General features: G+C 38.1%; 1 protein-coding gene across 3 annotated transcripts; it reads right to left on the bottom strand.

Moving 5' to 3' along the window:
• Nucleotides 1-575: 575 nt before the first annotated feature.
• Nucleotides 576-9,054, bottom strand: LOC139789914 (protein FAM240B-like). 3 transcript variants are annotated; one of them, XM_071731050.1, is made up of 4 exons: nt 8,784-9,054; nt 6,052-6,175; nt 3,325-3,473; nt 576-918 (listed from the first exon to the last, which is right to left on the bottom strand). In XM_071731050.1, exons 3-4 carry the CDS (start codon nt 3,468-3,470, stop codon nt 786-788), a joined length of 279 nt encoding a protein of 92 aa, XP_071587151.1. In that variant the 5' UTR covers nt 3,471-3,473; nt 6,052-6,175; nt 8,784-9,054; the 3' UTR covers nt 576-785. The 3 variants fall into 3 exon arrangements, with proteins under 3 accessions (XP_071587151.1, XP_071587150.1, XP_071587152.1); XM_071731049.1 differs by lacking the exon at nt 6,052-6,175; XM_071731051.1 differs by lacking the exon at nt 6,052-6,175 and having other exon boundaries at nt 9,004-9,051.
• Nucleotides 9,055-15,478: the final 6,424 nt, after the last annotated feature.

Below are 15,478 nucleotides of genomic sequence, written 5' to 3'. Positions count from 1 at the left end.
GGGATTAGTGCACACCAGGTATGGCAATTCCTACCTTGCAAAACATTCGAGTGCTGTAATGATGAACTGATTCTCTGCCTTCTGTTTCAAACATTCATTTATACTCACTTACTTTGACATTACTCAGACTGCTTCATAACAACCTCAGCAGTAATTTTCTTACCTACCGGACGTAAGTCAAAATACTTTCTTTCCTCTGTTTATTTAATGATTAAGATCAATAATTTTTCTTATATTTTGGCCAGAAAAGCTCATTATTTGTTCTCCTAGTGCCATTAAAGAATATATTTCTCCATTTGTCCGGATGATCAGACTAATCCTTACTTCCCTTCACTGGAGCTCATCAAGACAGGCAGAACAGCTTATACATAGGCTAAGCTAAACTCTGTCAGCTTTGTAAATGAAAATGTGTGATTTTGCATGCATACATCTGAATGTATTATTTCTATCAAAAAAGTGATCCTCTTTCACAGAAATATGTTGGTTCTGAGATGCAATGTGGCATTACATAAGTTCTGCTGCATCCCAGTAATAAATCATACATAATGAAGAATTAAAGGTCTCTGCTTCTCATCTATCCTTTTGTGTTTTTTTTTTTAAGATCTTGTACTGTGGCCTCATTCATGTACTGAATTTCAGGAGGACTGTATTAGTAGCTCTGGTAAGTAGGCTGCAAATGGGCTAGACTCTGAACTTTTCCTTTTTCAGCAGCAGAAGTGCTGGTTTACAGATGCATACAGAAGGTCAGAGTCAAGCCCAAAGCTTTTTGTGTTTTCACAGTAAATTTAAGCAGCAGTTTTATCTGTTGATGGAAGAGTCTCACTGGACAGAAGAGTCATCTGTTCCTTCTGTGTTTTTGTGTGCTCCTGGACCTGCCTCGCTCGGCCTTCCAGCCTCAGAGTCCACTCCTGACGGAGTCTGCAATGAAAGGACAAGTGCTTAGCAAATACTGAGCCAAAGCCTTCAAATGCATCCACGGCTTTTCAGCAGGGTCGAAGCTTTCCTCTCTGTCATCACCATAGCACTTGTCCTCTATTTATTTACCATCTACACACCTCTCTCGCTTGCTAGATTGGGAATGCAGGGGAGAAAGGGATAGTGTTGATACTATCAGTGGTTGACATTGCTGGATTCCTAATGAGTCAAACAACTGCTGAAATACCATCAGTGTCAAGAGCTCTGTTTTTCCCTCTGGGGTTTTCTCAAAGCTGCACAGAAATACTGCCTATCCAGGAAGGTCATTCGATGCGTAAATTAAAAAATACAATCACAACCCCCCGGCTGCCCAGGTTTACTGTAAAATGCTGTGGGGAACAGCAGGCATTAAATGCGTCCATTTGGGTTTACTCAGAAGAAAAAAGAATAAAAGTAAGCATTTTTAAACTAAAGTTTCTGTAGACCTTATGTGCGTTCAATGAAAGGAATTGATAATCACATTCAAGAGGAGACACACAGCTTCAAGACAGAAGTACTGTACAGACAGAAGAAAAAAATCACCACGGACCACTGCAAGATATTGCTGGTTTGGTGATTTTCCAAAGAAAATCAGGCTTGAAACACCTGACCCAGCAATGCTATAGAATTAAATATCACATGGCAATACCAAATGCATCATGGAATAGAGGGATTTTCATACTATATTTGGTGTGTTAAACAGAAGAGCAGCCAATTATTTAATCTGAGAATAACTTTGCAACAGCTCTTTCACATGGATGCTTGTGATCATTTGGCTTCTGAATTTGATTACAGCTTGTTTTAAACTTTTCTCATTTGTTGCACCCTGTTTTGGTTTATTTATTCTCTTGAATGTATAGTTAATCCTTAAAAAATGGGTGCTGTTTCTTGTCAACTGGTGTCCTAGGGGTCACAGAGGGAGCACCTGCTTATATTTAGAGCTATCTGATTCTCCTAGGTGCTACCTCATATATTAGACCTGTAGATTTTGTAATCACAGTGCCTATATCTCCTGGAGGTATCTTTTTCAAATTAGAGAACATTTTTGAACTATTTGGGCTCTGGTGAGTTGAAGGAACTCACTTGTGTCTATTTCAGTTGTGATCAGACAGTGAAGACATTGAATATGCAAGTAAAGACACATTCAGAGCTTTTTCCTGCTTTTTTCCTTTTTTCCTATTTTTTTCCTTTTTTTCTTTTCTTCTGTTCAGAGAAGTTCTTATAAAACCTTTTTAAAAGTTTTAACTTTTTGAACTTAAAAATATTACCTACATCCCAAATTGCAGTAGTCTTTTGTGAAGCTAGACTGATGAGGTTTTCCAGTGCAGCCGAACACTTTCCTGGGTTTAATCTTACATGGTTTCTCTTCAGCAAGTCGGAGATTGATCTTTGGGAGTATTACTGACTAACCACAGTAGGATACTGATAGGAGAACTGTCCACATCAGATTCTGTTGAGACATGAGGCCTACAGAGCTCTCCTCATCTTTTTAATGACAAAAGCAGCTCCCTCTTTGGTGCTAGCATCGAAGTACCTGGATTTTTTTTTAAAAAAACAGAGCTCTACCTTGGAGTAAAATTAATTTATGTAAATGACCCAGTTTGTTGGAAAATTTATGCAGTAAAATGTTTGTTTACTTCAGGAAGAAAGCCTAACAAAAAAACACAGGAGCCACAGTTTTCACCATCTGTTATCAGTTAGCATGTGGGAAACTCTAATAAAAACTCCTGAGTTGCAATAGGTTGGGCAAATATTTGAAGCAGTATGTCACTTGTGCAAATTAGCTATACTACAGTAATAGCTCTTTCTCAGTGATACCTGCTGTTTTACACTGTTTTGGGAAAAGAAAAAAGATTTATGTTTATCTGTTATATAGAAGGAGTCCTTAAGCACTGTGTTTCATGGGTCAGGAAAATCTTATTGTACCATGTCTATCTTTGTATGATGCAAAGGGCTGTTAAATACAATAAAGGTGCTATAGATTTGTTTATGCTATACATTAAATGGGTAGTTTGCCTGTTTCTTTAATGTAATGCTATTTTATTTATTTGTGTAGCTGTACAAGTTCCAGGTAAAAATCCTGATGTTTTCTGGGTATTGTAATCCATAGCATCAAAGTGCTTTATTTTTATGTGGCTATGCTCCAAGGCCTTTGAAGAATGCTCATGAGGTTCAGGGGTGAGGGGTGTCTGAGTTTCCATGAAGAAAAGGCACGGAAATGTGAGACAAACAGCTGTGAGAGGAAAAGTGCCAAAGATCCAGAACACAATCTGTGCTATGAATAAAGCAGCACAATAACCGGTTACCTTATTTTAAAACACGTGATGACATGCCTTTCTGTATTGTACAACAGAAAAAAATACCACTTACTTGGTTAGGGCACTTTTTCTTAACCTAGACTCTTCACCTTCTCGTTGTTTAGTTTGCTCTTGGATGATTCTTTCCCAGAAGTTCTTCAGAATTTCTGCATCATGACTGTACATGTTGTGGTGTCTAAAGTTGGTATGCTTGACCATTTTCTGAAATTTGGAGGCCATAACAGTCAAGAGCCTAACATGAGACAGGTACTGTGTTCCTTATCCTCTTGCAAATTCTTTTGCATGAAGTGCTATTAATAAAATAGCGCCTGAGAAGAATAGGTAACTGGTGCTTGCATTACTTTGAAGCAAAAGATAAGGCATTGAAACAGGCCTTGGGTTGTAATTAAGAGGTATATATATATTTTTATTACTGAGTAATGACTACACACAGCACAGCTTACTGTAATACTGTGGGGGCCTTGGTATGTGCAAGCTTTTAAATGGTTTTGGAAGAACTTGGATGAATAGTTTCAAATACAGTGCCATTGTTACTGAAGTTCAGATTAGGTGTTATCTTTTCATTTTTCTGACTCCTGTTTTTTTAAAAGAGATCATACGTCGTTGTTATCAAAGGGAAATATGTCGCTCACAAGTGATTTTTTTTTTACTACCCCAAATGGTATCAAGCACAAAATATGTAGGTGAATTATGAATCTAAAGTCAAAGCACACAGACAGCAAAGCCCTTGGGAACTTTTCATGGCCTTGTTCTTTAACTTAGCAAAATTCAGTCTTAAATACTGTTAAAAATAAAGTAAGTAAAAATAGATAGATGAATTACAATAAAGGAAAAAGGGTGAAAACTGAGTTAATTTCTCCTTGCTAAATGCATATTAATCATGCATGGAGGGTTTTAAAATTCACAGAATGTCTGAGGTAGTTGCTATATTACCAAATATGCTTTGCTTATTAGATCTTAATTGTAATTTGAAAAGTTAAATTCTGTTGTTATTCCCAAAGGAAATAATCAGAAAAATGATATTGTAATCTGGCCAAATACTGCTTTGCTATGACATTATATGAGGTACCAACAACCCTTTGTACTTCTAGCCCAACTGTGAAGCAGGATTTCCTGCATCAGTTTCCTCCTCAAAGCCTCTCTGGCAAGTGGGAGAATGCAAGAAAAAAAGATTCCAACAAAACCAAAGCTCAAACAAACCCATGCTCCGGAATTTTCTGTGACTAGATCACCACGTAATTTGAGAGTCCCTTTGCTTCCTTGCATTAATCTATATTCTGCTGTCACTGGATACTTTTGCCAAATATAAGCTCTGTAATGCTAATGAATTAATATGCCATAGACTCTGACACTTACAAGTCTATAATACTTACAATGTTCACAGACATTCATAGAAACATAGAATCATAGTATAGCTTAGATTGGAAGGGACATTAAAGATCCTCTGGTTCCAGCTTCCCCTGTATGGATAGCAATAACCTCCAATGTCTCGAAAAAAATTGTTCAAAGCCTCATCCAGCCAGGCCATGAACACTTTGATGGAGAGATCATCCACAAGTTCTCTGGGCAACCTATGCCACTGTCTCACCATCCTCACAGTGAAGAATTTCTCCCTAATATCTACCCTCTTCTACCTTAAGATCATTCCCCAAGTCCTGTCACTATGTGCCCTTGTAAAAAGTCTCTCCCCATCTTTTCTGCCTTCTCTTCTTCAGGCTGAACTACCCCAGCTCTCTTAGCCTGTCTTCGTAGGAGAAGAAGCTCCAGCCCTCTGATTGAATATTTTATATTTGCTATAATTTTCACAAAACTAGTTTTAGAAAGATCAGTAAGAACAAAATATTTTGGCAAACTTGGCACTAAATCTGACTGGACTGAAAAACTTGCTTAGCAAAAAGAAAAGCCTCTGACACTTTCAGATGCAGTATTTTTCCCCAAAGAAGTGCAGTTGCTTAACACAGCACAGCCAACTGGAGTAGTAAGTGTAAACTGGTTAGTATGTGTAATATAATTTCTTATGTGACAGACTATCAGACATGCTTGAGTGTTTAGGATACTGGTTCTCTTCACAGCAAGGTCAGGAATAGCACTAAACCAAGCAGCTATTTTCATTGGAGGGAAGTAGGATTTTGGGTGTTTCCCTTGCTGTGGACTGGGTATATTGTTGATGTAGCACAGTGGGATACATTAGGAGTTGCTACACTGGTGTGGGTACAGCAGTACTACTACCATCTTTTGATAAACATGCTTTGTTTATCATTGAAACGGTCTAAATGGAAATATGAGTAATCTTTTAATGATCTTTCTTTTTCCTTCTGAGGCCTGAAAATAACAGTATTATTGAAAACTTCATCTTGTAAATGATATTCATGTCAGTAACACACTGGAACATGCCCAATCTGTATCTTAATTCTGTAGTCTCTGAGCAGTGTTATAAAAATGCTCAGGTAACAGCTTATTACAGTGAGTGATGGAATATGATTATTTCATCATTTCTAGACCAGCAGGTCATCTAGGTCTTTGCAACATTTAAAAGCTCTTCTATCAGTAGCAGCTGCCCACTTGACACTCCTCAGATAATTATCTTGTTGCCTCCAAAGACAAGGGCAAGCTGCTGTCAATTGTCTGAGTAAGTCTGCCCTCCAAACCGTACCATAATTTGACTCATCTAAGATTCTGTCATAATACATTAACCTTTCATTAGAAATCAAATTTTTATGATTATTAAACTTCTGGTAGGTGTTCTTCAAGTGGCACAAAGAAGGTCTTCAACTTTTACCTGAGGTCCGAATTTGGTAGATTTCTGGGGGGGATCATGAAGGTTTTGTCTGCCTTAAATCTTGGCTGCTCCACTCAGAGGTGCAAGGTGTGCTTAGAGAGGCACACAAAAGATGGAGGAACGTCTGCAAATATTCGTTTGATATATACATATATGGGACTTTTTGCAAGCCAAAAACATTTGACTTCTTAATAGTTGCTAGGAATATCAGTGACTAATGAATATTTCACATAGTATCACCATGGTCCTTGATAAGACAGGTTCTTCATGGAAGACTTTTGATGATGGTGCTGCCTAGCGTTATTAACCAGCATCTCTTTTGCTATGACGTATGAAAGCATTCTTTCTTTTAGCTTGGCATTGAAACAGCTGTCCATAGACATTAGAGTTTACATTAAGTGTGTAATACCTTCTTGTTTTATAACTGACTGATTCCACTTAGGAACTTCACTTGGATTTCTGAATAATTCTCTCAATTTGTTTTGTTAGTATCAAACAAACTCCTTATTATTGATCTCAAAATGTCTTTTGTTGTTGCTAAGTGAATTTCTGGTTTCTTTTTACATGTTCCAATAACATAAACTGGAGTTACACTGACAATCAGACTTCATTCTGGATAACTTCTTCACTCAGAGAAATTAGGCCTCAGAAACTAGGATGACAACTGGATTTTCCCTGTAATTGGAAAGCACATGTTCTTGAAGTAACTCCGCCGGCTTTGTCTGCATGCAAAGTAAGCAAAGAAAAGAGACTGTAGCATCTTCACTTTCATTTCAGATAACGAGGTATCCTTCCAGAGAAAGGAAAGTTGAGACTACCAGTAGCAGGCTGTTTTAACATGCTTTTCTACACATGAAAGTAAAACAAGAAATAGCAACATTCCATATGTTCAACATTATTAATCTGAAAGAAAGATTTGTATTAGTGTCTGTATCATTTATGGACCGTAAACTTATGTCCTGAAACTTTTTGCAGTAAATTTCCCTTGAAGTACTACTTATATGTGCATAACATTGGTGTAATGAAGAATACCTTATTATATCTTGAAATAACATTGTTTAGGAGAGTCTGCTTTTATATGGGCTGCACAATCCTACATGCCCATTTGAAGCAGTGTTAGCTGCTTTTCTGTGGAGCCAAGCTGATAAAACAACATTTAAATAATGATAAAACTGTGTCTTGGCTAGAGTGGGTTATGCATTTGGTAGCTCTGTAGCTCAGCTATCAGAAATGTGTGTGTGTATGCAATGGGAATTAATTTATGTGTTAACAAATTACTGATTTCTAGACAATGTCTACAAGAAGAAGTAATAGTAAATAATATTAAACTGTAAAATTTCCTACATTTACAATCAAACCATAAATCACGTGGCCGTGCAGCAATCTGTAAGACAGCAAATCACTCATGAAACACAGACATCATCTTCATAAAAATACTATTTTAAGCGCTTTGAGCTTCTGTCCCAGAACATATTTAAAGGAGGATTGAAGTATGAATAACTAAATCTCTCTAGTGCAAGGGAGAACAAATTTTGCTTCTAGCTGGGATTTATAATATGGAAAGCTTCTATTCACTGCCACAAAAGTAATATAGAGACATTCAATGCTAAAGTTCTATGTTTTTAATCTGCTTTGCAGGCTGAATGTGCTTTGGAAAGGTGTTATATTAGTATGTTTCCAAGTTGAGAAAAATTATTATTACTTTGAGAAAAAAAATTCAAAATAATTTGTAACCTAAATGATGTATAATTTAAAAAATAAATTAGGTTGGTTAAACAAGCAAAAATACTTAGGGCTTTTTTTTCTTATTGGAAAATATTTTGACCAACAAGATAAACCAATGTTTGAGCATTTTTAAGCTTTCTCTCAAAAATTTTTTTTGAAAAAACAAAATATTTAGGCCTTTATAGCTTAAAATATGTTTCTAGAAGGTGGAAACAGGGATAACTTTAACATTTAAGTGAATTTGAGGATTCAGTAAATTTTAATTTTGAAAGTGAACGTGTTTCTGAAAGAATTTCCTCAGTCACTTCGGAGTTTTTTAAAGCCCATTGTAAACAATGGAAAGATTATTTTTGACTTCATCTGAACTCAGTCCCTTGGGTCATATCATGAACATGAACTAGTTTACCTTTGTCAGAGCATTAACTGATCTCCTGTTCCTTTTGCCCTTCACTGGTTTTGTTTGCCTAGCACAGATAATTTCCCAGCATTTTATAATTAATACACTACTCTATGTGAGTTAAAAGCGTGTTCATAGTGATTCTTTTTTATATAAAAAACGCAAAACTTAACATTCTAAGAACTGTGAGATTATGAGTATGGAACGAATCATTAGGATTAATTTCCTGTTATGTTTTCATTTTATATTTTTCCTTTCAGCTGTAGTGTACTCCTTTCAGCAATACCCATACCCAACACAGGAACAATAACAGGTTAATAATTGAAGTAAACATTAGAGTAAACCAAAAGATTAGAGCGAAACCAAACAGAAACAGAAGACCTCCGATATTTTAGACATCAGACAGGATCAGGTTATCTTCCAGTAAAGTATACCATAATATACAGAATTCAAGGTCATGAAGAGAAGAAGTAGATAGCACCATTCAAATTCACATAATTTAACAAAAAATAAAATGAATATATATGCATGTATGTTTAGCCACTTCTAATAATACAGTTAGGAAGACAAAATCTCATTTTGGCCAAAATACAGCAATATAAATGCTTACTTTTATAGTATAGTAGCTTCCTCTTCAGTCAAAGTAGGGATTTCTCGAGTGATTACTGATTAGTATTAGTTTTACCTCTGGGTTCCCCTTTTCAAGAGGACTCCAGCTGCCAGGAATAACTGATGAAATCTTTTTATCCATCACTCATTTTATTTGGAAGTGATGACTTCTGGTATTATGAATTAGTTTAATGGCAGGGGGGAAAAAAACCCAAACCTACAATCTCATGTTATGATGTCTGCAATACATCAAGTGGAATGACCAGACAGTTACAGGACACAAACTCTGAATGCCACATTTGATCTGTGCTACAATTTTTGTCAGGTGCCACTGATGTCATAACTTGGCTCTGGAGAAGTTGTTCTTTGACAAGTGCAGATCGCTGGAACATAACTTACATATGACTTGCAAGAATTCAGTACCATCTCCTCCAAGAGACAGATCAGAAGAGAACATGTTGAATAACACAGTTTGTCTCAGGATTGTGCTACTGCATGAGTGACAGATAAATAGATTTCTTTTCACCCCTTTTGAAGTGTTGGCTTGTAAGAACACCTGGTAAGATAAAAGACAGGATTCCAACTAAGCTGTTAATACAGTGAATAACGCAGGAATTTGAATTCAGTCAGCTGCAAGCTGGAATCACAGTGTATAGAATTTCTTACAGAGTTTAGCACTTCCACCTCTTGGACAGTTTCTTACTTCATCAACTCATACTACAGGGTGAACAGAAAAAGTCAGGGAATTAAGGTGCCACTTACTTTGCAAAGGGTGAGATGATTGAGACAGACGTCCTGCTCTCAGCTTTTATCAGCAACCCAACTGCATAAACCCCCTGGTAATTTGGCAAGTTCTATCTTGAAATTAGTTATATTTCTTACTTGAGGTATTTCTAGTGATAGGTTGCTTGGCAACATTTCTGCACAAAACACATTTCTAATTTATAACTTTAATTTACTCAACAGATGTTACCTGTCCTTTGGATCCATGGTATGCATAGCAAAAATCACCTGTCTTCTCTTTTCTTGTTTTGGAGATAAATCAAAGACTTCATTCTCTTCTCATATTAATTCTTTTGATCATAGAATCATAGGATGGTTTGGATTGAAAGGGACTTAAAAGGTCATCTAGTTCCACTCCCATGCATGGGCAGGGCCATGCTCAAAGCCCCATCCAACCTGGCCTTGAACATTTCCAGAGAGGGCGCATCTGCAATCTACCTGGGCAATTTCTGACTGTGTCTCACGACCCTCACAATAAATTTTTTTTCCTCATATCTGGTCTCAATCTAACATTTTTCAGTTTAAAGCCATTGTCCCATGTCCTGTCACTGTGTGCCCTTGTAAAAAGTCTCTCCCCCGCTTTTCTGTAGTCTCCCTTCAAGTACTGGAAGGAAAGCAGCTATGAGATCTCCCTGGAGCCTTCTCTTTTCTGGACTGAACAACCTCAACTCTCTCATCCTGTTTTCATAAAAGAGCTGCTTCAGCCCTCTGATCATCTTCATAGCCACCCTCTAGACTCACTCCAGCAGGTCCAGGTGTTTCATTTGTTGGGAGATCCAGAACTGAACACAGTACTCCAAGTGGATAATCATCTCCCTTGACCTGCTCACCACTTCTTTTGCTGCATCCTAGGAAAAATTTCCTTTCCAGGCTTCAAGGGCACATTGCTGGCTCCTGTTGAGCTTTTCATCAACCAGCACATCCAAATCCTTATCTTTAGAGCCGTTCTCAACCCATTCTCTTCCCAACCTATATTTCTACTTGGGATTGCCTTGACCCAGATGCAGGATCTTGCTCTTGGCCTTATTGAACTTCCTAAGGTTGATATGGGTCCACCTCTCAAGTCTGTCAAGGTCCCTCTGGATGGCTTCCCTTCTGTCCAGCATGTCAACTAAACCAAATGGCTTGTAGTCCTCAACAAACTTGCTGAGGGTGCATGCAATCCCTCTGCCCATGTCTCTGACAACAGTATTAAGCAGCACAGGTCCTAGTACCAGCCTCAAGGAACTCCTCTTGTCACTGGTCTCCATCTGGACATAAAGCCATAGACTTATCACCACTCTGTGAGTCAAACCATCCAGCCAATTCATTATCCACTGAATGGTCCATTTCTTGATTCCTATCTTTCCAATTAGAGACGAGGATGTTGTGCAGGACAGTATCAAACACTTTACCATGAGTCCAGCTCTCCAGTTTTGATAGGTCTCCTAACTTAAGTTCCTGACCTACCTGCCTTTTGTTCCACTTTCTCTGTTTCAGTCTCTCAGGTCATCTGTATATTTATCCTGTGAAATTCAGTCCCCTGTCCTGATGACAACATTTCTATCCTTTGGAAAACTTTTTTAGCTTCATTCAGTACTGATTGCCACCACTCAAGACTTCTCTGGAGCAATTCCTTTCTTAACCTTCTTGAAAACAGGTTAGCTTTCACAAAAAAGTATTATCTGGCTTTAGCCACTCCTTATCCACTTAAATGTTTTGAATGAGTTGTGGGGTTTTTTGTTTGGCTTGGTTTTTTTTTTTTTTTTTTTTGTTTTTGTTTTTGTTTTTTGTTTAAGTTCTTGTTTGGCTTGGGTTTTTTGGTTTTGTTTATGAGTTTTTTTGTTGGTTTGGGGTTTTATTGTTTTTACAGCTTATATAATATTTCTCATGTGGCACTGTGTTGTGTTAAATATTTTACTGAGCTTCACAAATGTGTCTGCCAACATTTGTCTTGGTTGAAGAGAAAGACTGAAGCAAGGTGCCATTGTCAACCTTTGGCAAGCCCACTTTATATTTCTTTCATTTGCCTTCATGTCTTTAATTGTTAAACCCTCTGAAGCTTGTCTGAAAGACTTAAGGGAGTAGACTTACTAATATCTCTATTTGAAAACTAATATCTCTATTTGAAATGTGACAGTATACGGCTCCACCTATAGCACAGTAGGCTGTATTCCCATTCTCTGTCAGTGCCTGAAGATTCTTATGTAGATGCAGTATCTTTTCTTAGGTCAGCTAATGTAAGCTGTGAAAAATACAAAAAATCTGAAACAGAAGCAGCAGACTTCATGTTAGAAACAATTGTTCTAAGCTTAAATAAATAAAGCTCAGTAAGACCATTACAGAAAAAAAATTAATTTCTCTGTAGGAAAGAAGGGAAAATTATAAAGGAGAAGTAATTAAGTTTACCTTATCTCTTATCATAAGGAGAAAGAGTTTATTAATTGATTGTTTGTTTTTTAGCAGATGGGTAAAAAAGAAGAGAAAGGGTGATTGTGGTGTGGCATGAAGTATCCTTATTAAGTTCAGCTTAGATGAACAGCATAATTACTTATTCCACTAATCATTCAAAAAGACACTCAGCACCAGCACTGTTAGTGGAAGGTAGCCATGAAATGTTACATGAGGTCAGTTAATCACTGCTCTGGAACAGACTGCTCTGTCTGATAGTTGATCCTGAACCCTAGGCAAATGCCTAAGCTACTGGTGATGGTGTCAGACTCCTACAGTTTCTCTTCTTGCAGCTGCTTCACTTTATATAAATAATGTAATACTCCAAGATTGACAGACAGCCAGCAGCATAGTTGTGTAGTCTGCTGTATGACTCAGAGGAGGGGTTTGCACTTTTCCACATTTTTTGATAGATTGCTTCCCATTTTGGCCTCTAGATATTAAAAGGATTTTTTTAATGGCAAGGGAGTTACTTGGAATTTCTTTTCAGAAATCTTGATTTCACTGGAGCCCTGGCATAGTACAGGTCTCAAAATCCTGCTTGTATTCCTTTGTTTGAAACTGCCTGAATTCTATGTGTTTGAGAACTCACCCACAGTTCCCTTGTGTAATTTCAGTTGTGCAGTGTCAAGAAAGCACAAGAAACTCCAGGTAGAGGACTAGGCTACTACAAGGCACACAGAGAAATAATCAGAGCTCTTTGATCTTTGTAATTGAAGTGGCTGAGACTTGGCATGCAAGACTTAGTCTGATACTACATAGAGATCAGCGCTAGACTCCTCTGATAGTACAGAGTCAATTGGATTAATATTATGTGACTTTAGAAGTTGAACAACTTTGCTTTATAAGATTAGCAGACACTTCAATGTTTTGAGTATATTATTTCAACTTTAAAAAGCACTTAGATATCACTGTATCTTTGGAGGTTTACAGACTAACTTGATAGTTTCATCTAGGAAGTTGACAAGTCTACAATATCTGCCAGCATGGTTCTGGCGATTGCTGTGGCTCATTTGTAAGGATTTAGAGCTGTTAATAGGTCTCACATAGTGTTGCCATGCAAAGACATCAGCTTTGATAAAAGTGGTGGTGTTTTGGATGTCATACTATAGTAAATCACTTTGTTACCCTAACATACCTTGTATTTTTTTGTTCACTTGTGCAAAACTCACCATTTGTATGTTTTTGATTGGTTTTTCGTTTGGGTTTTTTTTTCTCATTATTTGAGCAATTGCAGAACATGGCTATGAACAATGGTGTTTATAAAATATATATAACAGTATATTTTAGAGTGTTTCCTTTCTGTGTTACTATCAGCCCTTCACAGACCTGCCCAACCTTCCCTGGGACCCATACCCCTGCAAAAAACCCCACATTTCAGCTCAGGCCTAGTAATATGATTTCTGCTTCAGCTCTGTCAGACAAATTCCTGTATGCGGCAGCATCCAAACTTGTCTGCTAGAGGTGTCCTAGACCTGTTTCATCCTCTTGCACTTTTTGGGGCTGCAAATGGATGCTGTTATCAACACCTGATATAGTAACTTGACTGGCCTGCCTCTGATTCTAAGATCCCACAGCATGGTGAGTTCTTCTTCTTGAAGGTGCTGCTTGTGCTGGTGTCACACTTGGCTTCTGTCTCATTCCTCTGTCATGGGGTAGTCTTGTATTTCTTTCTACCATGGATGCAAATCCACAGGTTACAGAAATATAGGCGTATCAAAGATGATAGAATAAAACCAGGAAAGGTTGTGGAAGAAAATATTTCTTTCCCTACAGCTGGGCTCTTATTAATTCCTGCTTAATTTTGTAAAAGGTGTTCAAAACCACCAGTGTTGGCTGTTCTACACTCTGCCTTTTTGTGGAATCTGTGCTATGAATAGCTACAGACAGTCACTAAACCACCCCCTACTCTGAGAAACCACAAACCCATCTCCTATGGCTGTTGATGTTTGAGGTACACTTAACTAAGTCATGCAGAACACTTTTTTTAACCTGAATGACTGTCACAGCTTAACACTGGCCTGACAATTAAACTGAATGATAGATGCTCTCTAATAATCCCCTCCCAGATAAAGGAAGGAGAGAGAATAAGGGAGAGAGAATAAGGGAGAGAGACTTATGGGTTGGAAACTAAACTACACAACTTTAATGAAACAGTAATGATAAAAAGGAAAAATTACTAAATATATACAAATATACAGGAAAATTGATACCACTTTCCTCCCCCCTTTCTCCCAACAACTCTCATGTCACCACCAAGGCTGCAGCCCTGGGAAAGTCCAAGGTGGACTCCTGGAGTTGGCAGCAGTTGGGAGCTGGAGGCAGGAACACACAGATCCAGGCTGGGACGGATCAGGACCACAGGCAGATGAACAGGACAGAATCCTTCCAGGGTGCCAAAGCAAACAGGCACAGACGAAGAAAGGGAAGCAGGAAGGGAAAGCAGGAAAAGAGTGTGACCCTTGTGATCCTTCAAATTTATACCAAGTATGACGTGTATGGGATGGAATATTCTGTTTGGGCAATTTTGGCCATCTATCTTGTCCATTCCTCCCCAAAGGAGGGTTTCAGTTGTGACCTTTTTTACTCCTTCTCTCTTTCTGGAAGGCAAAATGTTCCTTACAACTGAGCAGTGTCCTTGGTTCTCCATACCAGTCTCTAGCTGTAATTATATACATCGAGCATTATGAGTCCTAGAAGCAGACACTGACTGGGAAACTTGCTGTTAAATTCAGCAAGTGCAGCTACTTACAAGAGACTTAGCTGAAAGCAAAAGTATAAGACAGAAAATTACCTTTGTCCTGGCCCAAACCAGGACAATGACTGACAAAGTATGTTATTACTGTCAAGTACATTAAGAAGGCTGGGTAAGGCACTGTCTGTGGACATCAGCAGCAATGCTAGTTTGGTGCATATGAGTAACACATGATGCCACAGAACATGGAGTTGACAGTTACCTTTCCTACTATAACAAGAGAACAGTGCCTGTTCTCTTTCTGTTACCAGTCAAACTGTGACTGGAAAAAAATATGTCCTGGAATGAACCAGGGAGTGCTTGAGTAATCATAAGTTTCTCTGTCTACAATTGGTGAGGCCATATCTTGAGTACTGTGTGAAGTTTTGGGCTTGACAAGAAGGACGCCAAGGGGCTGGAGAGGGTGCAGTGAAGGGCAACCAGCATGGCTGGAGGTCTGGAGAATAGGTCTTAAGAAGAGAGGGTGAGGAGCTGAAGCTGCTCAGCCTGGAGAAGAAGAGGACAAAGGGAGACCTTATCACTCTTTCCAGATACCTGAAAGGAGGCTGTGGTGTGGAGGGTGCTGCACTGGACCATCCAAAGAAGAGGCACCCAGTGTCAGATTTTTTACTTCCTTATCATTTCTATGTTTGTCTTTCGTGTATTGCACATCATTTTTGAGCATTATGGAAAGAAGATAAAAGGAATGAAGACTTAATTGCACTACAGCAGCTGGTTGCTCTTTTTTA

Source organism: Heliangelus exortis, chromosome Z (assembly GCF_036169615.1).
Source record: "Heliangelus exortis chromosome Z, bHelExo1.hap1, whole genome shotgun sequence".
Lineage (NCBI taxonomy): Eukaryota > Metazoa > Chordata > Aves > Apodiformes > Trochilidae > Heliangelus > Heliangelus exortis.
The sequence above is the reverse complement of the archived record's forward strand: the minus strand, read 5'-3'. Positions and strand labels throughout refer to the sequence as shown.